We start from the raw sequence: 26734 nt of genomic DNA, 5'->3' as shown, positions 1-26734 counted from the left end.
TTGTCAGGTGGATTGATGATGAACAATGAACTGGAGAATAGGTCCACACAAGGGCACAGCTGAACGCCTGTGTCAGGGAGCCCCAAGGCCACCCTTGGGTTTGGCGATTTGCTACAAGGACTCACGGAACTCAGAAAACCTGGTGGACTCACAGTTACGGTTTATTACAGCGAAAGGATACGGATTAAAATCAGCAAGGGAAAAAGGCGCATAGGGCAGAGTCCAGGAGAGCCCAGGCACAAGCTCCCAGATGTCCTCTCCCACTGGAGTCTCACAGACACGCTTGATTCTCCCACCAACAATGTGTGACAACACGTATGAAGTATTGCCAGCCAGGAAGGCTCACCTGAGGCTTAGTGTCCAGCATTTTTTACTTGGCATCAGTCACAAAGGTATGCAGCAACTGACCATAGTTACTTGGTCTCCAGCCCTTCCAGGGGTCAAATGATACAGCGTGATCCAAGACCCCCCATAAATCACATTGTTAACATAGACTCTATGGCCTGTTGTGGTCCAGGGTCCTAGGTATTCGAAGGCACTCCTTCTAGCGAGGACATCCCAAGGGCTCAGAGGTGAGCTCCCAGGAGCTGGTCCAGGCTGGTCCTTTGTCACATGCAGGGTTTGTTGGAACTCTCCAAGCCTGCTGACTTCATCCTTGGCTGCTCAAATGCTTAGGGATCAACCAGGCCCAGAATAGTTTGTTATCCTTTAAGGGTTAACTGTTTTACCCACACTGCCTTGCCTTAGCTCTCATGACAGTAGTGAGGCTTTGGGAAGGTAGTGACTCACAGTGGCGTGGGGTATGGAGTATTGGAGTCAGGCCAAAGTACCAGCTGTGTGGTTTGCTCCCCTGTTTCTTCATCTGTAAAATGAGGAAGGTAGAACTTCCTGGGTTTATTGGGAGGGGCCGATGGGTGACGTGGGCTGTGGTGCCTGGTGTGTGATGAGCCCGCAGTGTGAGGCAGCTCTTGTCTCTCCTTGTCTTGAGACAGAGGTGGGCTGGGTAGTTGATGGAGTCATGGACACAGGAAGCTCCTGATCACCCCTCAAGGGTTAGCAGAGGACATCCGGCCTCATTCACTGTTCTACACATCTATTGCTGCATGACTCAACAGCCCCCAGCTTCGTGACTTAAAAGCATTTATTGTTGAATCTCTCAGTTCTAGGAGTTAACTAGAGTGAGCTCAGTGGTTCTCACAGTCAGATGGTGGCTGAGGCTTCTGTCCACTGAAGGCTCCTGCAGTCACATGTCTGGTGCCTGGGCTGGGGATGGTTGGAGGATTTGGAGGCGTCATTATCCTGTAGCCTCTCCACACGGCGAGCCTTGACTTCCTTGTAGCATGGTTAGGCAGACTCCTTATATGGCGGCTGGGCTCCCCCAGAGTAGATGCCACGCAGTTAAGGGATATGCCTGGAGCTGGTGCAGTGTCACTTCACCTCACCTGTGTCCTTTTGAGGACGCTTGCTTTACAGATAATGTCCCAGGCCTGCAGAACCTTGTCCCAGCTTGCTATCTAAGGATAGTGGTCACAAATTCTTGGAAGATAAGTAGGGTAGAAACCATCTGTAAGAAACACTTGAAAGGAAACCAAATTTGCTAATCTCAGTTGATCTGGATCTTCAATTCTGCCAAGTTCAGGACATGATATATATATTTTTTGAACAAAACTCAAAATAAGACTAAGCCATGTGCAACTGTAGAATGTCAATGTCCCAGAAAAGGTACTTGTGCTAGGCTTTAAATATATCATCTTTGAAATGCCACTTACAGATTGTTTCTATGGTACCAACCTATTTAAAGTTGTAACTGAGTGAGGATTCCCCCCCCCCAAATCTTTTGAAGGCAATATGGAAACAGTGCTGTGTGGTGTGAGCTGCCTAAGGGGTGATTAGGAGTGTGGATTCGGCTTAGAAACGACCTTGGAAGGTTGAGGAATCGAAGAGATGACATATGCAGAGGTCTTTGTGACCCTGAACAGACAGTAGTCACCCTATAAGTATTAGCTCAAGTAAGTGGACAGAAATGATGTGGGTGGGTGCATGCACCGTGTAGCAAAGAAAGGACTGGTCTGACTGTGTCCTTCAGTCGTCTGTGTGGCCCTGGTACCTCCCCTGTGGCATGGCCTCCTCTGTTGCCTCTTCTGTGAGAAGGGAGGGCTGGACCAATGATTGTCCGAGAGCCCTGCCAGGCTTCTGCTGAGGGACCTTATTGCCTGGCAACCCCCTCCTGGGAAGGCTACATGTCTGAGCACCTCATTGGGAATCTAGACATGGGCCTGGATGTCCCTGGGTCCCAAATCAAGGGTTTATCTGGGCAGTGCCAGGAGACCAGGCTGGGTATGAGATCATGAAACTACACCTCTGGCCACCTCTCTCCTTTCTTTTCCTGAGGCTGTGCATTTGAGTCCAAAAATCTGGAAAAACCACTATCTTTGAGGCTAGAGACCATCTATGCAGAGAGATGAGATTGGGTCTTTTAAATGAAAATAGCCACAACCATTTAAGAAGATCTTACTATGCCAGGGGCTTTACATGCATTAATTAGCCTTCCCCCTTTTTATTTTGGTCCTGGGAACAACCTTTTTAGAGCAGTGCTATCTTTATCTCCATTTTAGAGGTGGGAAAACTGAGGTGTAGAGAAGCAAAGCAACCTGCCCCAGGTCCCCTATGTAGGAAGCAGCAAAGTGGAGATTTGGAGCCCTAAAGTTTTACTCCAGAACCTTCACTTTTAAAAAATTCTAAGTACATAGAGAAAACATTATTTCTCTTAATCATTTGAGACTTAGTTGCCTATGTAATGCCCCTCCACCCTGCACCAAATACTTTAGTATTTCCAACAAACAGTGACATTCTCCATCGTAACCACAGGACAACCATGAAAATCAGGAAATGAACATGGGCACATCACTACCATGGAAACCTCCGCTTACCCCATTTAAGTTTTGACAGCTGCCCCAATAACTTCCTTTATAGCAAAAAGATCCAGTTCAGAGTCATGTGTTGCATTTAGTTGTCATGTCTCTTCAGTCGCCTTCAGTCTGGAACAGTTGTAGGGTCTTTCATTTTCATGACCTTGGCACTTCTGAAGATGACAGACTGGTGGTTTTGTAGAAGTCCCTTTAATGGGGTTTGCCTTCTGTATCCTCATGATTCCATTCAGGTTATGCAGCTTGGCAGGAAATCACAGGAGTGATGCTTCCATCTTCTCAGGACATCCTATCACGTGATTCCCATTTGCCCCATTCTAGGGGACACACACTTGATCAGAGCCTGTATTCTCAATGACCCCACAACCATCCAGAAGGTTTCCTTTTCCAGAAGCCACATGGTAGGGTCCATTTGGTGAAACAAATCCACTAGCATCCGTCTGTCAAGAGCAAAGTAACTCAGATCCATAAAATCTGCTGTAGAGCTATGGACATAGCTACTGAGAAGCCAGGCTTATTTTTATTTTTGACTTTGACTTATAAATAGAAGTATACACATTTTCAGGCCCAGGCTCAACACGGTTTATCTTGTCTCCGTGTTTCCCTCACTCGGCTCCGTAGTAGACTTTTCAGTCTGTAAGACTCTCTCCCCCGCCTTCTCCTCTACTAAAACCTCACTTTCCGGATTCTTTCCTGAGTACATACTATGTAGTGTGTGTCTATGTGTAAGGCACATGGACTGGACCTGTCACTGGGATACAGAGACCATTAAGTCACGGTCCCTGTTCGCAAGAGGCTGGCATGTAATTGGCTTCATGTAGGTTCTCATTTAATTAACAACAACCATGGGAACTTAGACCCAAGTCTTTTGACTCCAAGTCCAGTGCTCTGTGTATACTCTAACAATGCCTCCTGGATCTTTTCATCTTAGAGAGAGAGTGAGAGAAAACAAAGCAAAAATTAGCAGCTAACACTCTCTAAGCACCTGTTACGTACCAGGTACAGGTTTTTTTTTTTTTTTTTTTTTGCGGTACGCGGGCCCCTCACTGTTGTGGCCTCTCCCGCAGCGGAGCACAGGCTCCGGACGCGCAGGCTCAGCGGCCATGGCTCACGGGTCCAGCCGCTCCGTGGCATGTGGGATCTTCCCGGACCGGGGCACGAACCCGCGTCCCCTGCATCGGCAGGCGGACTCCCAACCACTGCGCCACCAGGGAAGCCCCCAGGTACAGTTTTAATTGCTTACATATTTTATCTCAACCGTTTGCAGAAGAGAAAACTGAGGCTTAAGATGTATGTATGTAATGCCTTGCCCGAGGTCCACAGTTGGTAAGTGGCAGAGCTGAGGCCAGAACTCTGGAGTCTGTGTACCCACACAGAGTCCAGAGCTGGTGAGGGATTCCCTGGGAGTGCCTGGTGCCTCTTTGTTCCCTGGATCCCTGGAGCCTAGCACAGTGTAGGCCCTCAGTACATTTTTATTAGATCATTGAATGGATTTACTTACCAACCTGTTGGAAAGGAAGAGAATGGAAAGATTTTCTGGCGGGAATACTTGGGAATTCTAGAGTTTGCCCATTCATTCCTTCACTCCCTCAAACACCTGTATAAGGCAACTGATCTGTGCCAACGACAGTGCTTATACTGAGAGACCCAAAGATCCAGGAGACAGTTTTGACCTTCATTATTTCTATTTGAATGCCATGTCTCGTCCCCACCTCTAACTCGCCCCCCGCCCCCCGCCAATGTCACACACAGCTATCCCATGAGCTAGTCCTATATCCCCATTTTGCAGATTTAGAATCTCAGGCTGGCAAAGGAGTCTCCCTAGGCTAGGGTGGCTTGACGACGTCCACACCCGTCGTCACAGGCTGGGCGTCGCCCCGAAGCGGGCGCAACAGGGAAATCAGCCCTCCTCCATTCCGGGCCCTGAAAACCCTCCCTGGTAGCTCAGCCACTCTAGATCCAAAGCCGCCCTAGCGTTCCCTTGCTGCCATGGCAACCTGCGCGACATTTCCGCTGTCGAGAAATGTCATTTCCGGCGCGCCTGTCCCGGCACATCCGGGTTCCGGCCCCAAGCGGCGCGCTTCTAACCCGGCGCGGGCAGTTGTGTTTGATACGCTGAGCAGGAGAGAGGTGAGCGGCGCCCGGGAGTGGGCAGGGGACTCGGGGGATTCTGTGCCGGTGGGAGTGGGGGCTCCGGTTCGGGGGAGGTGGGCCTCGGCCTCGCCAGTTGGGCTTCCCTTTCGCAGACGGCTCTGCCGAGGCGGGGAGAGGGGCGGGCCGCGCGGGGTCACCGGGCAGTCGGGGCCTGGGCCGAGTTAGGCACCGAGTCTCCGCCGCGGGGCCTGGACAGCATGGCAGGGAGACACCCGCGCCCCGGCTTCAGGCCCACCTGGTTTCGAGCCCCGCCAGCCGTGGAACCTAGGGCAAATTATTTAACTTAGCCTCACTTTACTTAATCTGAAGCTTGAGGACGCTAGTAGTACCTTCCTCGTAGAAGTGTCTTGATTCCTATGTGAGATTATCGGCCTGAAGCGTCCAGCAAGTGCTTAGCACCCCCCGGGGGCTCTATTACTCGTGACAGCTATGTGGTTATCCCCATGCTCTGTGCCCAAGGAGGCAGCGGTGTTAGTGACTCCCATGTATCTGGGACTCCCCGCCTCCTCTGAGAATGTTTCCCTCTTTTGCGCTCCTGGATGAGGCTGGGACCGGCAGCACCCAACCAGTGCACCAGTGAGTAGAGTAAGCAGGGAAAACTTTCAAACAGAGCTGACCAGAGTTTAACACCGCCTGGGGAAGTAGCCATCCCGCGTCCCTGAAGGCTGTTTGCAGCAACTGCTAGAGGCGAATCACAGTGCTGTCATATATTGAATGTATTGCTGTGTGGTGGCCCATGCGTGGCACTTCATCTGCATTTAATACTCATACACTGAGTACCTGGTAGAGTGGAGATTTGAACTCGGGCTGTGATTTTAGCAGCTGGTTTCACAGCCACTTTGCTCGGCTCATTCCCGAATCCAGTAATAGGAAGGGCTGTGAACCTAATCATGGAATTACCATAACAAGCTCTTCCTTGAGCACTTACTGTGAGCTAAGTGATTTTAAAGCACCATCTCGTTGAATCTGCCTTACAAGCAGGCTCTAAGGTTGGTACTGCAGTTAATCCACTTAAGAGACAGCTGAATCTCATCACCCAGCTACCCTGAGATGATATCTGTATTCCACTTCACAGCTGTGTACTGTTAAGGTCGTGTTCATAATTACTACTGCCTTCTGGCGCCTCAGAAGAGGTTCATGTTTTGTGAAGAAAACGAAGGCTCATTTGATGAGGCTTTCATCAAATAATGTGTTTCAGAAAGCATCTTCGAAAAAAACTCACTGTGCTGCGACTGTCAGAGGTCCAGATGAAACTCTTTACTCGATAATAGAAAAAACTAATAAACTCTGGGGTCCAGGAAGATGTCTGCCTCATTTCTGAGGCAATAATACATAGAACAACGTACTTCCTTAGTTGTTTTTATAAGGATTGTGTATGTGAGTGTGTGTGATGTTTTACGACATTGACAAGGAAATACATGCTTAAGAATCGCATGGACTGTTGTGACCGGTCTTTTGTTCCACCTGTTTTAGTACCTGTTGTTTTCTACAATATGTTTTTTTTTTTTTTTTTTTTGGTACGCGGGCCTCTCACTGTTGCGGCCTCTCCCGTTGCGGAGCACAGGCTCCAGACGCGCAGGCTCAGCGGCCATGGCTCACGGGCCCAGCCGCTCCGCGGCATGTGGGATCTTCCCGGATCGGGATACGAACCCGTGTCCCCTGCATCGGCAGGCGGACTCCCAACCACTGCGCCACCAGGGAAGCCCTACAATATGTTTTTGGTTTGAAGTTTAGTTTGGAGGAAGTTCTGAAGGCAGCAAGGAGCGGGAACTCAGAGGGGAGCGTGCCGCCGCTCCCAGGACTTGTCACAGACTGTACCTTTTTTTATCCCTTCCTTTAGTGACAGGGCATGTCACTGTCCCACTTGTACCGGGACGGGGAAGGCCAAGGCCTCATGGATGACGAGGATGAGCGGGAGAACTTTGAGATCACCGACTGGGATCTCCAGAATGAATTCAACCCCAACCGGCAGCGCCACTGGCAGACCAAGGAAGAGGCCACCTACGGAGTGTGGGCAGAGCGAGACTCGGATGAAGAGAGGCCCAGCTTTGGAGGCAAACGGTATGGCTGGCACGGGCTGCTTCCCTAGGAATTGGGGAGCTACCCTGCTAAGTAAATTTCTCTCCCAGCCTCACTGAGTCCCTTAGCTGCGGCATCAGCTCGGGAGCCCAGGTCCGCTTTAGGTTAGAGCGCTGCTCTCTGACTGGTTGATCATCAGTTGGTGTTAAGTGAGCAGTTATGTATAGTAAGCCTTGTGCTGTCTACCCAGTCCTTGCTTTCCAGGAGCCCAGACTCTAGTGGATGGAGACAGGCTCACACAATGGAAGGGTGTAACTGATTTAGGACCTGAGGGGAAACACGTTTTAGGGAGTATGACGTATTCTGGGAGGTCAGGGAAGATTGGCTGGTAGGGGAGGCACAAGTAAGCAAAGGCCCTTGATGGGAGGCAGCACGAGGATATGAGAGGTTTTGTGGGCTGAAGCGGGGAGAGAGTGGGGAGTATAGTTTGAGAAGAGGCCGTGGGTTTGTGTAGAGAGGGTATGACCTGGGGAGAAGTGTAGAAGACCCTTTTGCTCATGTGCAGAGTTGGCGGGGAGGAGCCACAGTGGAAGAGGGGGCTCTGTGAGGAGGCCCAGGCAGTGGTCCTGGCAGAGGTGCGGGAGACCTGGGCTAAGATGGCAGCACAGGGATGAGGATTCAGGCTGAAAGCCTCCTCCTTCGTGTGCAGTCGTGTGTGTGTTAGCTGCGACTCACTTGACCAGAGTGGGTAGTAGATTTGGGCTTGTCTCCCTGTCCCCACCTGAGGCTTGGAGGCTTCAGCCCATTGATATTGTACATTTTTCACAAAAGAAACTGGGGAGAAAGAGCAGAGATCAGTTCAACCTTTTTTCTTCTGGCAAGAAATCTAACAGCAGACGATGAGTAGATCAGGGGTCAAGAATTGCAAGATCATAAGATAATAATAGCAGCCAAAATCTTTGGGTTCTTAACAGGCCTGGTCTCATTGACCTTATGAGAATGGTACCATTATTTTTTAAATAAATAAATTTATTTATTTTTGGCTGAATTGGGTCTTCGTTGCTGCATGCGGGCTTTCTCTAGTTGCAGCGAGTGGGGGCTACTCTTCGTTGCGGCGCACGGGCTTCTCATTGCAGTGGCTTCTCTTGTTGCGGAGCTCGGGCTCTAGGCACGTGGGCTTCAGTAGTTGTGGCACACGGGCTCAGTAGTTGTGGCTTGCGAGGTCTAGAGCGCAGGCTCAGTAGTTGTGGTGCACAGACTTAGTTGCTCCGCAGCATGTGGGATCGTCCCGGACCAGGGCTTGAACCTGTGTCCCCTGCATTTGGCAGGTGGATTCTTAACCACTGCACCACTGGGGAAGTCCGAGAAAGGTACCGTTATTATCACCCCATTTTACAGATTAAGAAACAGCAGCCAAAAGTCACGCGGCTAAGCTGAGAATCTGGGCCTGTCTGACTCTAGAGTTGGGCTCTTACATTGCATCTCTTAGGAAAAAATTCTCTGAATTTTATTGCTGCCGTGGGGATGTTTATTTACTACGTTAGTCATTTTGTAAAGCATCGCCTTATTTTGCTGTATTCCCGGGGCTTTTCTTTGGAATCTTTTCTCTCCCTTTAACTACATAATAGAAAGCTATCAGCTCCAGTTCATACAGAAGGGAACTGTTGCTAATGACTTATTGTAACTACTGTTCTTGAGGCATTCAGGGTTAAAATCAATACTTTCCATCTCACAGAGTTAATTTCCTAGGTATTTTATTCATTTATTTATTTACTATTTTATTTTTATTTATTTATTTATTTGGCTGCGCTGGGTCTTAGTTGCGGCACACAGGATCTTTTTAGTTGTGGCACGTGGGGTATTTTAGTTGTGGCATGTGGGATCTTTATTGCAGTGTGCAAACTCTTAGTTGCAGCATGTGGGATCTAGTTCCCTGACCAGGGATCCAACCTGGGCCCCATGCGTTGGGAGCACGGAGTCTTAGCCACTGGACCACCAGGGAAGTCCCTCTTAGGTATTTTAGTTTTCATAAACAAATTTAATGGACATGAGATTTTCTAAGAATCTGATTGATATAATTGCTAATGTAATTTACATTCATATAATCTCTCTTAATATATTTTATTTATTTATGATTTTTATTTATGAGAATGTCTTTCTTGTTTGATTTTTCTACTTGAAATAGTGTCTGAAACAAATGCTTTTTCTTTTTTCAGATTCTTTTCCCATATAGGTCATTACAGAATATTGAGTAGAGTTCTCTGTGCTACACAGTAGGTCCTTATTAGTTATCTATTTTATATACAGTAGTGTGTATATGTTAATCCCAGTCTCCTAATTTATCCCTTCCCCCCACGTTTCCCCTTTGGTAACCATAAGTTTGATTTCCAGATCTGTGTGTTTGTTTCTGTTTTGGAAATAAGTTCATTTGTGTCATTTTTTTAAATTAGATTCCACATATAAGTGATATCATATGATATTTGTCTTTCTCTGTCTGACTTAGTTCACTTAGTATGATAATCTCTAGGTCCATCCATGTTGCTGCAAATGGCATTATTTCATTATTTTTTATGGCCGAGTAATATTCCATTGTATATAGGTACCACATCTTTTTTTTTTAACATCTTTATTGGAGTATAATTGCTTTACAATGGTGTGTTAGTTTCTGCTTTATAACAAAGTGAATCAGTTATACATATACATATATCCCCATATCTCCTCCCTCTTGCGTCTCCCTCCCTCCCATCCTCCCTATACCACCCCTCTAGGTGGTCACAAAGCACCGAGCTGATCTTCCTGTGCGATGCAGCTGCTTCCCACTAGCTATCTGTTTTACGTTTGGTAGTGTATATATGTCAATGCTACTCTCTCACTTCGTCCCAGCTTACCCTTCCCCTCCCCACGTTCTCAAGTCCATTCTCTACGTCTGCATCTTTATCCTGCCCCTAGGTTCATCAGAGCCTTTTTTTTTTTTTTTAAGATTCCATATATATGTGTTAGCATACGGTATTTTTCTCTTTCTGACTTACTTCACTCTGTATGACGGTCTCTGGGTCCACCCACCACACTACAAATAACTCAATTTCGTTCCTTTTTATGGCTGAGTAATATTCCATTGTATAGATGTGCCACATCTTTATCCATTCATCTGTTGATGGCACTTAGGTTGCTTCCGTGTCCTGGCTGTTGTAAATAGAGATGCAGTGAACATTGTGTGTACCACATCTTTATGCATTCATCTGTCAATGGACATTTAGGTTGCTTCCATGTCTTGGCTATTGTAAATAGTGCTTCAGTGAACATTGGGGTACATGTATCTTTTTGAGTTATGGTTTTCCCCAGATACATGCCCAGGAGTGGGATTGCTGGATCATATGATGGCTCTATTTTTAATTTTTTAAGGAACCTCCATACTCTTCTCCAAAGTGGCTGTACCAATTTACATTCCCACCAACAGTGTAGGAGGATTCCCTTTTCTCCACACCCTCTCCAGTATTTACTGTTTGTAGATTTTTTGATAATGGCCATTCTGATTGGTATGAGGTGATATCTCATTGTAGTTTTGATTTGCATTTCTCTAATAATTAGCGATGGTGGGCACCTTTTCAGTTGCCTCTTGGCCATGTATATGTCTTCCTTGGAGAAGTGTCTGTTTAGGTCCTCTGTCCATTTTTTGATTTTTTTTTTTTTTGATATTGAGCTGCATGAACTGTTTGTAGATTTTGGAGATTAATCTCGTCAGTCACATCGTTTGCAAATATTTTCTCCCATTCTGTGGGTTGTCGTTTTGTTTATGGTTTCCTTTGCTGTGCAGAAGCTTTTGAGTTTAATTGGGTCCCATTTGTTTATTTTATTTTTATTTCCATTACTCAAGGAGACAGATCGAAAAAGATATTGCTGCGATTTATGTCAGAGAGCGTTCTGCCTATGTTTTCCTCTAAGAGTTTTATAGTATCAGGTCTTACATTTAGGTCTTTAATCCATTTTGAGTTTATTTTTGTGTATGATGTTAAAGAATGTTCTAATTTCATTCTTTTACATGTAGCTGCCCAGTTTTCCAAGCACCATTTATTGAAGAGACTCTTTTTTCCATTGTAGAGTCTTGCCTCCTTTGTAGATTAACTGACCATAGGTGTGTGGGTTTATTTCTGGATTTTCTATCCTGTTCCATTGATATGTATTTCTGGTTTTGTGCCAGTACCATACTCTTGATGGCTGTAGCTTTGTAGTGTAGTCTGAAGTCAGGGAGCCTGATTCCTCCAGCTCCATTTTTCTTTCTCAAGATTGCTTTGGCTATTTGGGGTCTTTTGTGTCTCCGTACAAATTTAAAAATTTTTTGTTCTAGTTCTGTGAAAAATGCCATTGGTCATTTGATAGGGATTGCATTGAATCTGTAGATGGCCTTGGGTAGGATATTCATTTTGACAATACTGATTCTTCCAGTGCAGGATCATGGTATATCTTTCCATCTGTTTGTGTCATATTCAGTTTCTTTCACCAGCATCTTAAAGTTTTCGGAGTACAGGTCTTTTGGTAGGTTTATTCCTAGGTATTTTATTCTTTTTGATGATGGTAAATGGGGTTGTTTCTTTAATTTCTCTTTCTGATCTTTTGTTAGTGTACAGGAATGCAACAGATTTCTGTGTATTTTTGTATCTTGTAACTTTACTAGATTCATTGATGAGCTCTAGTAGTTTTCTAGGATCTTCTATGTATGGTATCATGTCATCTGCAAACAGTGACAGTTTTACTTCTTCTTTTCCAATTTGTATTCCTTTTATTTCTTTTTCTCCTCTGATTGCCATGGCTAGGACTTCCAAAACTATGTTGAATAAAAGTGGCAAGAGTGGACATCCTTGTCTTGTTCCTGATCTTAGAGGAAATGCTTTCAGCTTTTCACCGTTGAGTATGATGTTAGCTGTAGGTTTGTCATATGTGACCTTTATTATGTTGAGGTATGTTCCCTCTATGCCCACTTTCTGGAGAGTTCTTTTTTTTTTTTTTTAATCATAAATGGGTGTTGAATTTTGTCAAAAGCTTCTTCTGCATCTATTGAGATTATCATATGGTTTTTATTCTTCAGTTTGTTGATGTGTTTCACACTGATTGATTTGCAGATATTAAAGAATCCTTGCATCCCTGGGATGAGTGCCCCTTGATCATAGTGTATGATCCTTTTAATGTATTGTTCGATTTGGTTTCCTAGTATTTTGTAGAGGATTTTGCGTCTATGTTCATCAGTGAAACTAGCCTGTAATTTTCTTTCTTTTTCTTTTTTTTTTTGTGATATCTTTGTCTAGTTTTGATAATCAGAGTGATGGTGGCCTCATAGAGTGAGTTTGGGAATGTTAACTTCCTCTGCAAGTTTGTGGAATAGTTTTAGAAGAACAGATGTTAACTCTTCTCTAAATGTTTGATGTAGTTTGCCTGTGAAGCCATCTGGTCCTGGATGGCTTTTGTTTGTTGGCAGTTTTTATTCAGTTTCAATTTCAGTACTTGCAATTGGTCTGTTCATATTTTCTATTCCTTCCTGGTTCAGTGTTGGGAGATTGTACCTTTCTAAGAATTTGTCCATTTCTTCTAGGTTGTTCATTTTATTGAATTGTAGTTGCTTGTAGTAATCTCTTATCCTTTGTATTTATGTGGTTTCCATTGTAACTTCTCCTTTTTCATTTCTAATTTTGTTGATTTGAGCCCTCTCCTTTTTTTTCTTGATAGTCTGGCTAAAGGTTTTTCAGTTTTATTTATCTTTTCAGACAACCAGCTTTTAGTTTCATGGATCTTTTCTGTTGTTTTCTTTGTCTCTATTTAATTTAGTTGTGCTCTGATCTTTATGATTTCTTTCCTTCTGCTAACTTTGGGTTTTTTTTGTCCTTCTTTCTCTAGTTGCTTTAGGTGTAAGGTTAGGTTGTTTGAGATTTTTGTTGTTTCCTGAGGTAAGACTGTATTGCTATAAACTTTCCTCTTAGGACTGCTTTTGCTGTGTCCCATAGGTTTTGGATTGTGTTTTTGTTGTCATTTGTCTCTAGGTGTTGTGTGATTTCCTCTCTGATTTCTTTAGTGATCCGTTGGTTGTTGAGTAGCATATTGTTCAGCCTCTATGTGTTTGTGTTTTTTACAGTTTTTTTCTTGTAGTTGATTTCTAATCTCATAGCATTGTGGTCAGAAAAGTTGCTTGATATGATTTCAGTTTTCTTAAGTTTACTGAGGCTCGCTTTGTGGCCCAGCATGTGATCAATCCTGGAGAATATTCCATGTGTACTTGAGAAGAATGTGTATTCTGCTGCTTTTGGATGGAATGCTCTATAAATATCAGTTAAGTCCATCTTGTTTAGTGTGTCATTTAAGGCCTGTGTTTCCTTATTGATTTTCTGTCTGGATGATCTGTCCATTGATAAAAGTGGGCTGTAAAATCGATTTCTCCTTTTATGGCTGTTAGCATTTGCCTTACGTATTGAGGTGCTCCTATGTTGGGTGCATAAATATTTACAATTGTTATATCTTCTTCTTGGATTGATCCCTTGATCGTTATGTAGTGTCCTTCCTTGTCTCTTGTAACAGTGTTTAAAGTCTCTTTTATCTGATACGAGTATTGCTACCCCAGCTTTCTTTTGATTTCCATTTGCATGGAATACCTTTTTCCATTCCCTCACTTTCAGTCTCTATGTGTCCTTAGATCTGAAGTGGGTCTCTTGTAGACAGCATATTTACGGGTCTTGTTTTTGTATCCATTCAGCCAGTGTTTGGTTGGAGTATTTAATCCATTTACAGTTAAGGTAATTATCAATATGTATGTTCTTACTGCCATTTTCTTAATTGTTTCAGGTTTGTTTTTGTAGGTCTTTTTCCTTTTGTTCTCTTGTGCTTTGATGACTGTTTTTAATGTTGTGTTCGGATTGCTTTGGATTGTGTGGATCTATTGTAGTTTTTTGGTTTGCAGTTTCCATGAGGTTTTGATATGGCAGCCTACACACACACACACACACACACACACACACACAAGGATATTTTAAGTTGCTGGTCTCTTAATTTAGATGCATTTCCCATTTCTTGCATTTGTACTATCCTCTTCTCATGGTTGCTTGTTTTGATATCATATTTGTGTGTGGATGATTTCTTTCCTTTACTGTATGTTTTCCTTTACCGGTGAGCTTTCCCATTCATAATTTTCTTGTTTCTGTTTGTGGCCTTTTCTGCCTCAAGAAGTTCTTTAGCATTTGTTGTAAAGCTGGTTTGGTGGTGCTGAATTCTCTTAGCTTTTGCTTATCTGTAAAGCTTTTGATTTCTCCCTCAAATCTGAATGGGAGCCTTGCTGGGTAGAGTATTCTTTTTTTAAAAAATTAATTAATTTGTTTGTTTATTTGGTGGTGCTGGGTCTTAGTTGTGGCAGGCAGGCTCCTTAGTTGCAGCTTGAGGGCTCCCTAGTTGAGCCTTGCTGGCTCCTTAGTTGTGGCATGTGAAGTCTTAGTTCTGCTTGCGTGGGGGATCTAGTTCCCTGACCAGGCATCAAACCCAGGCCCCCTGCATTGGGAGCGCAGAGTCTTCACCACTGCACTACCAGGGATGTCCCGGGTAGAGTATTCTTGGTTGTAGGTTTTTTTTCCCTTTTGTCACTTTAAATATAGCGTGCCAGTCCCTTCTGGCCTGCAGAGTTTCTGCTGAAAAATCAGCTGATAACCTTATGGGGATTCTCTTGTTATTTGTTGCTTTTCCCTTGTTGCTTTTAATATTTTTTCTTTGTATTTGTCAGTTTGATTGATATGTGTCTCAGTGGGTTCCTCCTTCTTCCTGGAGTTGACTGTTTCCTTTCTCATGTTAGGGAAGTTTTTGGCTATCATCTCTTCAGATATTTTCTCAGGCGCTTTCTCTCTCGTCTCCTTCTGGGACCCCTATAATGCAAATGTTGGTGTGTTTAATGTTATCCCAGAGGTCTCTGAGATTGTCCTCATTTCTTTTCATTCTTTTTTCTTTATTCTGTTCCACAGCAGTGAATTCCACCACTCTGTCTTCCAGCTCACTTATTTGTTCTTCTGCCTCAGTTATTCTGCTATTGATCCCTTCTAGTGTATCTTTTTTATATTTATTTATTTATTTATTTATTTATTGGCTGCATTGGGCCTTAGTTGCACGCGGGCTTTTCGTTGTGACGTGGGCTTCTCTCTGCGTGGGCTTCTCTCTAGTTGTAGTGTGCGGGTTTTCTCTCTCTAGTTTTGGCGCATGGGCTCCAGAGTGCGTGGGCTCTGTAGTTTGCGGCACGTGGGCTCTCTCGTTGAGGCACACAGGCTCAGTAGTTAGAGCGCACAGGCTTAGTTGCCCTGCAGCATGAGGGATCTTAGTTCCCTGACCAGGGATCGAACCTGTGTACCCTGCATTGGTAGGCGGATTCTTTACCACTGGACCATCAGGGAAGTCCCCCTTCTAGTGTATTTTTCATTTTAGTTGTATCTTCTTCATTTAGTTGTTCTTGTGGGTTTTATCTTGTTCCTTCATCTGAAACATATTTCTCTGTCATCTCATTTTGTCCTTCTGTGTTTGTGGTCTCCGATTGTAGTTCCTCTTTATTCTGGTGTCTGCCCCCTGGTGGGTGAGGTTGGTCCAGGGACTTATGCAGCCTTCCTGGTGGGAGGGAGTGATGCCTGCCCTGTGGTGGGTGGAGCTGGGTGTTTTCCCTCTGGTGGGGAGGGCTGTGTGAAGAGGTGGCTTTAAGCTCAGTACTTTAGGCAGCCTCTCTGCTGTGTTCTTATCTGGCTGGTTGTTCGGACTGAGGCGTTCCAGCACTGGAGCCTGCAGGTTGTTGGGTGGGGGCAGGTCTTGGTGCCAAAATGGGGACCTCCAAGAGAGCTCACACTGACCACTGTTCCCTGGGGCCTCTGCCACCAGTGTCCTTGCCCCCCCAGTGAGCCATAGCTGACCCCTGCCTCCCCAGGAGACCCTCTAAGACCTGTAAGTAGGTCTAGCCCAGGTTCCTATGGAGGTACTGCTTTGTGCTGGGTCCCAGTGCACGTGAGACCTTATGTGTGCCCTTCAAAAGTGGAGTCTCTGTTTCCCCAGCCCTGTGGAACTCCTGCACTCAAGCCCCACTAGCCTTCAAAGCTAAATGCCCTGGGGGTTCCTCCTCCTGACGCCAGGCCCTCAGACTGTCTTGGAAGGCAGTTCTTTTTCAATATTTATTTCATTTATTATTTATTTTTGGCTGTGTTGGGTCTTAGTTGCGGCACACGTGGGATCTTCGTTGTGGCGCACGGGCTCTTTGTTGTGGTGCGTGGGCTTCTCTCTAGTTGTGGGTGTGGGTTTTCTCTCTCTTGTTGTGGTGCACGGGTTCCAGAGGGCTGGGCTCTGTAGTTTGCAGCATGCGGGCTCTGGTTGAGGTGTGTGAGCTCAGTGGTTGAGGCGTGCAGGCTTAGTTGCCCCACAGCATGTGGGATCTTAGATCCCCGACCAGGGATCAAACCCACATCCCTGGATTGTGAGGTGGATTCTTTATCACTGGACCACCAGGGAAGTCCCTGGAAGGCTCTTTTTATGTGGGAATGTCCCTGTGTAGCCTGCGTGGGTTTAATATGTTTTTAGTGCAAGTGTTGCCTTTAGTATGGATGTCTGCCACCTCTTTCCTCAGTGCTGGCCGTTATCCCTTCGATAGGTGGTGTGACTGATGTTGTGACCAGAGCCTACACTGGCTGTCGAGTGAGGCCTCCTCTTTGCTCTGTGGTTATCACTGCCGTGTCAGGGGCAGTGTCTGCTCCCTAGCTGTTGGAGTAGAAGCCCCCAGATCTGTTTCTGAGCTGTTTCTGATCTGCGGTGCAAGGTAGGTGGGATTGGAGCACTCCCACTGGGAGAGAAGCCACTGAGTATTCCTCCATGGGAGCTTTCACCTGTGAATGTGCTCTGTTGTGTCACTCTTCCCCCGCTGCGTGGGCTTACAAAGTACGCTGTTGTTGGCACTGGTCCCACCTTAACTACGGTAAGCCGGCAGTTGGCCCCGGTGACGCTCAGGCGTTGTTTTCACCAGGCCAGCAGTGCACATGCACTGAACAGGTCCCAGGACCGCAGCAGTGCTGCACCTGGACCTGCTGCGGGGGCAGCTCCGACTCCGGCCTGGCCCCGCCCCGCCCCGCCCCGCCCCGCGTGTATGTGCCCACGGAGCCCTGGGCTGCTGAAGCCAGGCCTGTTTCAGCCGAGGGGGCACTTGTCCTCTCGGATGTCCTCTTGGACGTTCAGCAGGAGCTGAGTTTATAAAGCCCCCAGCAGAGGTGTAAATCCAGTTCGCGCAGCCGCAACGAGAGACTTCAGCTCTTCTTCCGTAGTTTCAGGGCCCCTGGGGCTCAGTTGTGGCTTCAGCCCCACCTCTGCGTGCGGGCCACCCACGGGCATCTGCTCCCGCGGCTGCTGGAGCGCACGAGCCGGCTCGGGTGAGCGGGCTGCCTCGACAGGAGCCCCTCCCAGAGCCCGGGGAGGCAGGGGCCGTGCGTGGGGGAAGAGGCTGCGGTGGTGGCCCTGCGCTTTGTGTGCCTCTTAAAAATGGCACTTCACTTCTGTGGCGGCCTGGGCTGCTTTAACCAGCATTCCTGGTTGCAGAGCTCTGTACTCCCACCCCTACAGCCCGTCTCTGCACAGCCAGCAGCAGGCCTCTTCCCGGGTCTGTTCTTTAAACCCCACTTTCGGGCACGCAGCCCCTGCCCGTCCCAGCGGGCACAGGCCTCAGGCTGGGGTGTGCAGGGCTGTGGCACAGACCGTCCGCCTAGTTCTCACTCTGTCCTGCCTGTCACGGACCGGTTGCTGCGTTCTCCTCTGAGCCTCCGAAGCTCCCTTTCTGTCCCGGCTGATCTCTCCGCCCGTGACGAGACCTCCCCTCCCAGGGGTGCAGGTCCTGTCCTGCTGCATTTTTTTTTTTTTGTCTTTCTTTGTCCTCCCTGGTTCCGCGGAGCTCCTTCTTGTCCTTTCTGGTGTCCGAGGTCCTCTGCTGGTTTCCAGCAGGTGTTCTCTGAGAGCCGCTCCATTTGTACATGTGCTCCTGGTGTCTTGGGGGGAATGCCATCTCGACTCAATGTGGATCTTCCCGGACCAGGGCACGAACCCGTGTCCCTTGCATCGGCAGGCGGACTCTCAACCACTGCGCCACCAGGGAAGCCCTGGGGCCCTTTTGATACGAGTCAATGGGTTGGTCTTTAAAGTGGATCCCACGAGGTCCGCCCTAAGGAAGTTCTCTGGCCAGCAAAGCTGCTCCAAGGGGATGCCTGCAGAGAGTTCTCATGGACCCCGTGGGGCCTTGTGTTTGCCCACAGGGCCCGCGACTACTCGGCGCCAGTCAACTTCATCAGCGCGGGGCTCAAGAAAGGGGCGGCAGAAGAGCCAGAGCTGGACGGCTCCGACGATGAGGAGAAACCTGTTAAGCAGGATGAATTTCCTAAGGATTTCGGACCAAAGAAGTTAAAAACGGTAGCATTTTTATTGAAGGACTGTGACCTTAGTAATACCCCTGGAAGATCACTTTGGCCCAAGCATCTGCTGGGGGAGGGGTTCAGCTGGAGGCCGCTTGTGTGGGTCTCTCCCTGTGAGGTAGGTTTCCCTGAGGGGTGATATGTGCAGTGCAGTCTTGTCTCTTTCCTGAGACACATCACAGATATGTTTGGTTTGTACAACAGGATACTTTTCATAATGCTCTGTGACTGCCAGCCATGTTTCCATCAGCCAACCTTTCTTCCTTAGATTTTTTCCTTCTTTTGATTTTTCTTCCTCTTTTCAGGGTGGCAATTTTAAACCCAGCCAGAAAGGTTTTGCAGGAGGAACCAAGTCTTTCATGGATTTTGGCAGCTGGGAAAGACACACAAAAGGAATTGGACAGAAGCTTCTTCAGAAGATGGGCTATGTCCCTGGAAGAGGCCTCGGGAAGAACGCACAAGGTGTGGTACCCCCACTCCACCGTCTCACACGAGGGCGGCCAGGCAGAGGCCGGAAGAGCAGCTGGGGCGTGGTTTGCCTCTTCTCTGCCTTTTCGCTTTTCTGGCAGCACGTGACAGTTGTGCTCCAAGCCACTGCACTTATCAGAACTCAAGTCACATAAAATACACTTATTTTAGCAGGAGGGAGAGGTTAGGGTTCAAATAGGCTGCAGGCTGATAGGCTGAAAACAGGCTTCTTTCTGGCCCGCCCATTGTTTCTAAAAAAATCAAACTGGTTGCCAGTATTTAAAAATCTGAATTCTAGATTTGCTTGGTGGTGAGTGGTTTCGCTGAATCTTCCTGCCCCAGGTAGCAGCCACGGCCTTATTCTGGAAGCCTTCTCCACACCCCAGCCCACTTTCCTTGTTCCTGTTAATGTTTCTGGGCCCTGAAGGCATAGGAGTCTGTGGTCCCTGCTCACAAAGGGGCAGGACAGGCAACTGTTAGCTGTATGAAAAATCCATGGACTTGAGTGAAGATGGAAAAGGTGACCTGGAATGCATGAGGGATGTTCTAACGTGGCATTTCCACGGTACTAGCTGGAAGGGGTGTGGTGGGAAGTTTGGGGTGAGGGCAGTTCTTCACTGAAATGTTGTAGTCCTGTTTGTAAACTTTTTTACAGGAAAGACACATTTATTTCCAAGGCTTAAACATGTTATAGAACAAGTTAAGCATGGGAGACATGAAGTACTGAGTAAAATAGACGGAGTTTCATATTAAACGGCAGATTCACCTCACTTTAATCAGAATTAATATTATCTGAATTTCTGCCCTTTCTGTATTAATAGGCTTCCAAATTAACGAAGTGTAGACTCTAGTATGCCAGAGTTTCCAGTTATAAATGAATATTCCCATCCACTAAAACAATGAATCCAAGTGGAAATGGAAATCTGTGTTCAGGACATACGTACGGTGATATCCGCACCCTGCTCTGTGGCAGCATAAATGCACAGACACTTCCGGTCGCCCGGGAGCGGAACAGCATCATGAGGGCAGAAGTGCACTCTCCTTCCTGGGTGGTGCGTCCTCTTGAGTAAGGACCCAGGAGTGTGGTCCCCCTGAGTGGCTCACACACATGGCAACTGCCGTGACCTGAAGTCTCTGTCTTTTGCTGAAATTTGTCAGGTATCATCAACCCAATCGAAGCCAAGCAGAGAAAGGGGAAGGGCGCCGTGGGGGCTTACGGCTCGGAGCGCACCACTCAGCCCCTGCAAGACTTCCCCATGGCTGACTCTGAAGAAGAAGCCGAGGAGGTGAGTCAGGAGACGGGCCGGGTGCTGTCTGTGCCCCTTTCAACTGGTGTTTGTTCATCTGCTCGCTCACTCGCCGTGCTGGAGGCTGGTGTCCCACGCTGAACGGGTGTGTGGGGAAGGGGTCTCAGCATTGGTAAGGGCGGGGAGCGGGTGTCAAGCAGTGTCCTTGGCTGGGTTTAGTGTTAACACAGACGGTCCTCAGCACAGAACCTTGTGAAAGTCTCACCGACCCCACCTGTGGTAAAAAGTGGCCCTTCCTTCTTGTGATGGACTGTATCCCTCTGACTCAGGAATTTCAGAAGGAGCTGAGCCAGTGGAGGAAAGACCCCAGTGGAGGCAAGAAGAAGCCCAGATACTCTTACAAGACAGTGGAAGAGTTGAAAGCCAAGGGCAGGATTAGCAAGAAGCTCGCTGCTCCCCAGAAGGAGCTTTCTCAGGTCAAGGTATGGGGCCCGTGGATGCCTGGTCCAGGGTGGGGGCTTGGAAGACACACAGTTATCCCACACACCGGAGCAGTCACCGAACATTTGCTCGTAAGGTTCCCGCGGGCCTTCCATCCCGGCTGTGTGTGTGCTGCATCTGTGGCGTGAAGCAGCCTGTGCCCACGCCCCACTCACGCTCATCGCCGTCCCACCCCTGTGCCAAGCGTTCCTTGTGGCGTGAGAGTGCTAAATCGAACAATGTCCCCAGCTTTCTGGAGCTTGCTGTCAGTGAATTTCATGATGCTCCTGTCATTCTGTTGCTAGACCTTTAACATTTCTGGTTTGGTTTGGGGCAGGTTAGTTTGTGTATAAAGGCTTGTCTTTGTTTTACAGCTGTTAAGGATAGAGTCCTAGAAGTGCAGTCACAGGTTAAAGTCATCAAGGCTCTTAAATCGTGGGAAGGTTGCACTAACTCACTTCTCGAGCAGGAGTGGGCCCTCAGGGCGTCCCAGCATCGCATTTAAGATGATTACCACTGTCCTGTACGGATAGTCTCTGAGCTTTTTCCATTACTGTCCCTAGTGGCCAGAGAACATTGGTGACAGATGTCTGTTGTACGGGACGTAGCGTAGGAGATACAGTGTGTGGGTATTACAGAAAGTCGAGTGGGGTTCTCAAAGGTCAGGGTGTCGTGTATCAGGTTACTTGGGGACCTGGTGAGAAGCGCAGATGTCCAGGTCACAGCTGGAGATTTTGAGGCTGTAGATCTAGATGGGGCCTGAGGCCTCATGCTCCGTTATTTTCCCCCAGGTATTTGTAATACAGGTGGTTCAGAGATTACACTCTCACCACCACGTTCTCGTTTCCTCAGTCTCCTTCAGACACTGAAGTTAGCTCATTTCCTCGGTTGCCTTTTGTATGTTTCATGTTGTTTTTAAATTTAAAAAACTATTACTACAGAGCAGTATGCAGTACATTTTAGACAATTAGGAAATAACTTTCCTTTCCCATAAATGACCGGTTTTCACACCTGTGATGTACATCCTTCCAGGTGTTTTTGTCTAAATATGCATTTTTTTCCTGCTTTGATCAGTACAGCCTCTACTTTCCATGAAAATAGATTTTCATCTCAGCTAAATAGTCCACATTCATATTTCATCAGTTTTGCTAAAAAGTCTTCTCCATCCGGTTGGCCCAGAGGGACCGAATCAACAACCGGTTGGTTGTTTTGTCCCTGGAGTCTCTTCCAATCTAGCGCAGCCCAGGCCCCACTTTGAGAAACACCGCCCTTCTCCAGCTCTGCTGAACGGTGTGGTTTTGACACGTTCCCACTAGCGTTGTGCCTTCCCCGGGCTCAGGTGTGTGTCTAAAAGGGCAGCAGTGGGAGCATTAAAACCCACGTGCCCTCTGCCGCCTTCTCCAAGGTCATAGACATGACAGGCCGGGAGCAGAAGGTCTACTACAGCTACAGCCAGATCAGCCACAAGCACAGCGTCCCCGACGACGGGCTCCCGCTGCAGTCACAGCAGCCGCCCCAGCCCGGCAAGGAGGCCAAGGCCCCCGGCTTCGCACTGCCGGAGCTGGAGCACAACCTGCAGCTGCTCATCGACCTCACAGAGCAGGAGATCATCCAGAACGACCGGCAGCTGCAGTACGAGCGAGACATGGTGGTCAACCTGTCCCACGAGCTGGAAAAGGTGTCGGAGGTCCTGGAGCACGAGGAACGGGCCATCTCCAACCTGAGCAAGGTCCTGGGGCTCGTGGAGGAGTGCGAGCGGCGCCTGCAGCCCGGCTGCGGTGACCCCCTCACCCTGGACGAGTGCGCCCGCATCTTCGAGACCCTGCAGGACAAGTACTATGAGGAGTACAGGATGTCCGACCGCGTGGACCTGGCCGTGGCCATCGTCTACCCGCTCATGAAGGACTACTTCAAGGAGTGGGACCCCCTCAAGGTGAGTGGGCGGGGAGTCCGCCGCACTGCCTCTCCTCCGGGGCAGGCCCGGGGGCAAGGGGGCCATCAGCCGGCTGCCTCTCAGCTGCTGTGTTTCTCCTCAGGACTGTACGTATGGCACCGAGATCATCTCCAAGTGGAAAAGCCTCCTGGAGAACGACCAGCTGTTGTCCCACGGCGGGCAGGACCTCTCTGCAGATGCCTTCCACAGGTGCTCCTTGCGGGGGGACGGGGGCGGGGGGCAATGCCTGTATGAGCCCTGGCCACGAATTCATTCATTAGTTCACCCCACACCTGTCAAGTGGCCGTTGACGATCTGCTGCCTTACCCTGGGAGTGAAGCGCGGCCTGTCTCCAGTGAGGGGAAAAGGCAGGTGGTAACCAAGGAAGTGGACAGATAAATCCAGGCTGCCACCTGGGTCCAGCAGTAGAGAGGGAGGTGACGTTGAAGCTGTGACCCTAAAGCATGAGGGGCGCTGGCTGTGCAGATAGAGCTCCAGCTGGGGAAGCACACGATGCTTGGGGGGCGGGACCCGGCAGGTGCTACTGAGGAGACAGGCCCCAAGGCTGAGTGGGCGGCCAGGAGAGCGGGGTCGAGGCAGGCGCACGTCTGGCCAACACATGGGCCAGTCCGGTGGTTTTCTGTGACTGGATTGCCCCGCTGTTACACACGTGGAAACCAGTCAGTGCTTTTAGCCAGCCGCCCCCTGCCTTTCTCGCGTAGGCTGATATGGGAAGTCTGGATGCCATTTGTTCGAAATATCGTCACTCACTGGCAACCGAGGAACTGTGACCCGATGGTGGACTTTCTGGATAGCTGGGTGCACATCATTCCCGTGTGGATCCTGGATAACATCCTGGACCAGCTCGTCTTCCCCAAGCTGCAGAAGGAGGTGAGGCCGGGTGTGGGAAACGGTTGTCATCAGGAAGCACGGGGGCTCGTTTCGCATTTCTCTTCATCCTCTCACTGCTGCCTTTCCCCCACTCCTCCTGCAGGTGGAAAACTGGAACCCGCTCACAGACACCGTCCCCATCCACTCGTGGATCCACCCGTGGCTGCCTCTCATGCAGGCGCGCCTGGAGCCGCTCTACTCCCCCATCCGCAGCAAGCTGGCCAGCGCCCTGCAGAAGTGGCACCCCAGCGACTCCTCGGCCAAGCTCATCCTCCAGCCCTGGAAAGATGTCTTCACCCCCGGCTCCTGGGAAGCATTCATGGTCAAGAACATAGTGCCCAAACTGGGTAAGGAAACCGGGAGATGCATCCAAGTCGAGCAGCTTCGGTGCCTGGTTTCTGTGGCTGGCGGTAATGACGGTGCTGCTTGAAAACAGGGCCTTTGAGCTCTGAGCGCATATTTCTCAGTATAAGAGGTGGCGTTTTGTGCGCTGAGGCCGAATATAAATGTTAACCAGGTCCCTTTCTGCACTAACCACATCAGACCCTGCCTGCCTCCTGATTGGTCCGGTTCGGGCCTTTTCTGACAGTATAGCCACAGGTATTCTGAAATTTTTGTCGTACTGGATTCTAAAAATAGAGCTATTTCTGGATTAGAGAAGAAAAGCCACAGGAGCTTAAACTTGACCTTTAAAAGCAGATCGAAAGCCGACATTGTCTGGTGATGCCACTGCTATGCGGCTTTGCCTTAGAGCCTGGGTTTCTCTTCCAGGGATGTGCCTCGGGGAGTTGGTCATCAACCCCCACCAGCAGCACATGGATGCTTTTTATTGGGTCATCGACTGGGAAGGGATGATCTCTGTCTCCAGCCTGGTGGGGCTTCTTGAAAAGCACTTCTTCCCCAAGTGGCTTCAGGTACGCTTTGTTTCGCTTTGTTGGGGTGCGTTGGGGACAGGGAGGGAGTCACTGGAGCCTTGGGTGGCAGTGCTGTGGCCACACAATGAAGGTAAACTACACGGCAAGGTAAGAATGAGGCGGGCAGGAACATTTGCCATGTGCCCGATGCTGTTCTAAGCACTTGGTCTGATTACCACCCCCTCAACAGCCCTGTAAGGTAGGGACTGGTATCGCGTGTGTAGGTGGGAGGCCGAGATGCAGTTTACAGGCAGGGCACTTAGCTACCGAGCTGAGCCCCTGCAGGTATCATCAGCTTGTAGGAGCAGGACCCAAACAAAACAGGTGGCCCCTTTGGAAGTTCTGCTCCCCTTCGTTGCCACTGTGGATGCAGGTTTCATATTTGTTCCCTTTTGGCAGGTGCTGTGCTCCTGGCTCAGTAACAGCCCAAATTACGAGGAGATCACCAAGTGGTACCTGGGTTGGAAGTCCATGTTCTCAGACCAAGTGCTGGCGCACCCATCCGTCAAGGACAAATTTAACGAGGCGCTTGATATCATGAACAGGGCGGTGTCCTCCAATGTCGGTGAGTGAGGGTTCCATTTTATGGAGATCCTGGGCCAGCTCCACGTTTCTGAGCATGGAAACGACAGAGTTTTCAGGTACCAGTGGGCTCACCGTCGCCTGCGGGGCACACAGACTCTTGCCACAAGACCCATCACCACTAGACCCATCACATTACTTAGTTAGCTAGCAGCCACTCCCCCACCTCCTGGGGCTGGGAGGGGCGTTCTTCCTGAATGGGCACTCACTTAAGCTCCATCTGGGCTCTTCGGCATGTCTGCCCGGCCGGCATTTTGTGGCCACTCCAGTGTAACAGCTCATGGTGTGGAGCTGGGTGACAGTCTAACACTTAGTAGCTGCTTAACTTCTTTAGCCCATTTTCTTTACCTGTAAAGCAGTAGTAAGGACCCACTTCCAGGTTTTTATTAAGCACCTAGGGGGACCAAGGTACGTACCGTTCGTGGATGGCACTCAGTAGATGGTGTCTTTGGTGTGTCAGAAGTAGGCAGCTGGTTTGTTTACTATCTATTCCCGAACTACTCAGTTCTAGGCAAGTCCCTCTGCCTGGGAGCCACTCAGCCAGTCCTCTGTGAAGAGTGTGCTCACGTCTCAAAGCAAAGGCCAATGGAGCACCTAGGCTAGCCGTGTTTCACAGAGAAGGTCAAGAGCTCATTCAAGGTCACAGAACTACAGAGTGGCAGCTGGGATTGTAATTTCTATTTCCCGAGGCGAGGCTTTAATTCTTTCTACTTCGCCTATTACATGAAAACAGAGTTAGAATTCAGACACATACTGTATTTAATGAGGCAAATATGGTCCTGTATTATCCCTTCATCTGTGAAGCTGAAACATCTGTGTTTCAGCTCCCCGGATATAAAGTTCTTCCAGGGCTAGGGGCCTGTATGGGTAAGTTAAATGTATAGGCCATATGTCTTCAGGGTTCTAAAAGCTGCCCTGGGGGAAGTGTGGAGTGAAACCTCTAGCAAGAAGGGAACAGAACAGTGGCTAATGACTGTCAAGGTTTCTGGCCCATAAGAATAAATCCCTTGCTGATGCTTCTTTATTATGTGGGATATTTAATAATCTCTGGTTGCAGCCAGCTGGCCACATTTCCCCCAAGGTACTTGATCATCTGGTTTATTTTAAACCCGTGCTCTGAGGCACCAGGAGGCCTTAGGAGACGGTGCCTGTGGCATACCCAGCCCTAGGCCAAGTCGGCGTCTCCATTTCTGTCATGTTGGGACCTGTCCTTCACCCCCCTCTATCTGCCAGGTGCCTACATGCAGCCCGGAGCACGGGAGAACATCGCCTACCTCACCCACACGGAGCGGAGGAAGGATTTCCAGTACGAGGCCATGCAGGAACGACGAGAGGCTGAGAACATGGCCCAGAGAGGCATCGGCGTGGCTGCCAGCTCCGTGCCCATGAACTTTAAAGACCTCATTGAGACCAAGGCCGAGGAGCACAACATCGTCTTCATGCCCGTCATCGGGAAGCGACACGAAGGGAAGCAGCTGTACACCTTCGGCCGCATCGTCATCTACATCGATAGGGGCGTGGTGTTCGTGCAGGGGGAGAAGACCTGGGTGCCCACCTCCCTGCAGAGCCTGATTGACATGGCCAAGTAGACCGCAGCACCTGCCACGGACAGACTGGTGAATAAACAAACAGTATTTAAATCACAGTTGACGTACTTCCTGCCCTGTCTGAATGGGGACTC

The 26734-nt window shown here is 48.6% G+C and overlaps 1 protein-coding gene across 2 annotated transcripts; it reads left to right on the top strand.

Moving 5' to 3' along the window:
- The first annotated feature begins 119 nt into the window (after positions 1-119).
- TFIP11 (tuftelin interacting protein 11) lies at positions 120-26696 on the top strand. 2 transcript variants are annotated; one of them, XM_024741528.1, is made up of 13 exons: positions 120-392; positions 6922-7142; positions 18383-18536; positions 18844-19000; positions 20165-20292; positions 20583-20735; positions 22139-22666; positions 22770-22876; positions 23389-23557; positions 23661-23904; positions 24329-24471; positions 24871-25036; positions 26287-26696. In XM_024741528.1, exons 2-13 carry the CDS (start codon positions 6931-6933, stop codon positions 26640-26642), a joined length of 2517 nt encoding a protein of 838 aa, XP_024597296.1. In that variant the 5' UTR covers positions 120-392; positions 6922-6930; the 3' UTR covers positions 26643-26696. The 2 variants fall into 2 exon arrangements, with proteins under 2 accessions (XP_024597296.1, XP_024597297.1); XM_024741529.1 differs by lacking the exon at positions 120-392 and adding an exon at positions 4937-5057.
- The last annotated feature ends 38 nt before the right edge of the window (positions 26697-26734 follow it).

Source organism: Neophocaena asiaeorientalis, unplaced genomic scaffold (genome assembly GCF_003031525.2).
Source record: "Neophocaena asiaeorientalis asiaeorientalis breed wild unplaced genomic scaffold, Neophocaena_asiaeorientalis_V1.1 scaffold648, whole genome shotgun sequence".
Lineage (NCBI taxonomy): Eukaryota > Metazoa > Chordata > Mammalia > Artiodactyla > Phocoenidae > Neophocaena > Neophocaena asiaeorientalis.
The sequence above is the reverse complement of the archived record's forward strand: the minus strand, read 5'-3'. Positions and strand labels throughout refer to the sequence as shown.

Bases quoted from the DNA above. Each gene is read 5' to 3' on its own strand.
- TFIP11 (XM_024741528.1), top strand. From the start codon at position 6,931: ATGTCACTGTCCCACTTGTACCGGGACGGGGAAGGCCAAGGCCTCATG. The intron at 18,537-18,843 runs GTAGCATTTTTA...TCCTCTTTTCAG, and splicing joins GACCAAAGAAGTTAAAAACG to GGTGGCAATTTTAAACCCAG. The intron at 25,037-26,286 runs GTGAGTGAGGGT...TCTATCTGCCAG, and splicing joins GGCGGTGTCCTCCAATGTCG to GTGCCTACATGCAGCCCGGA.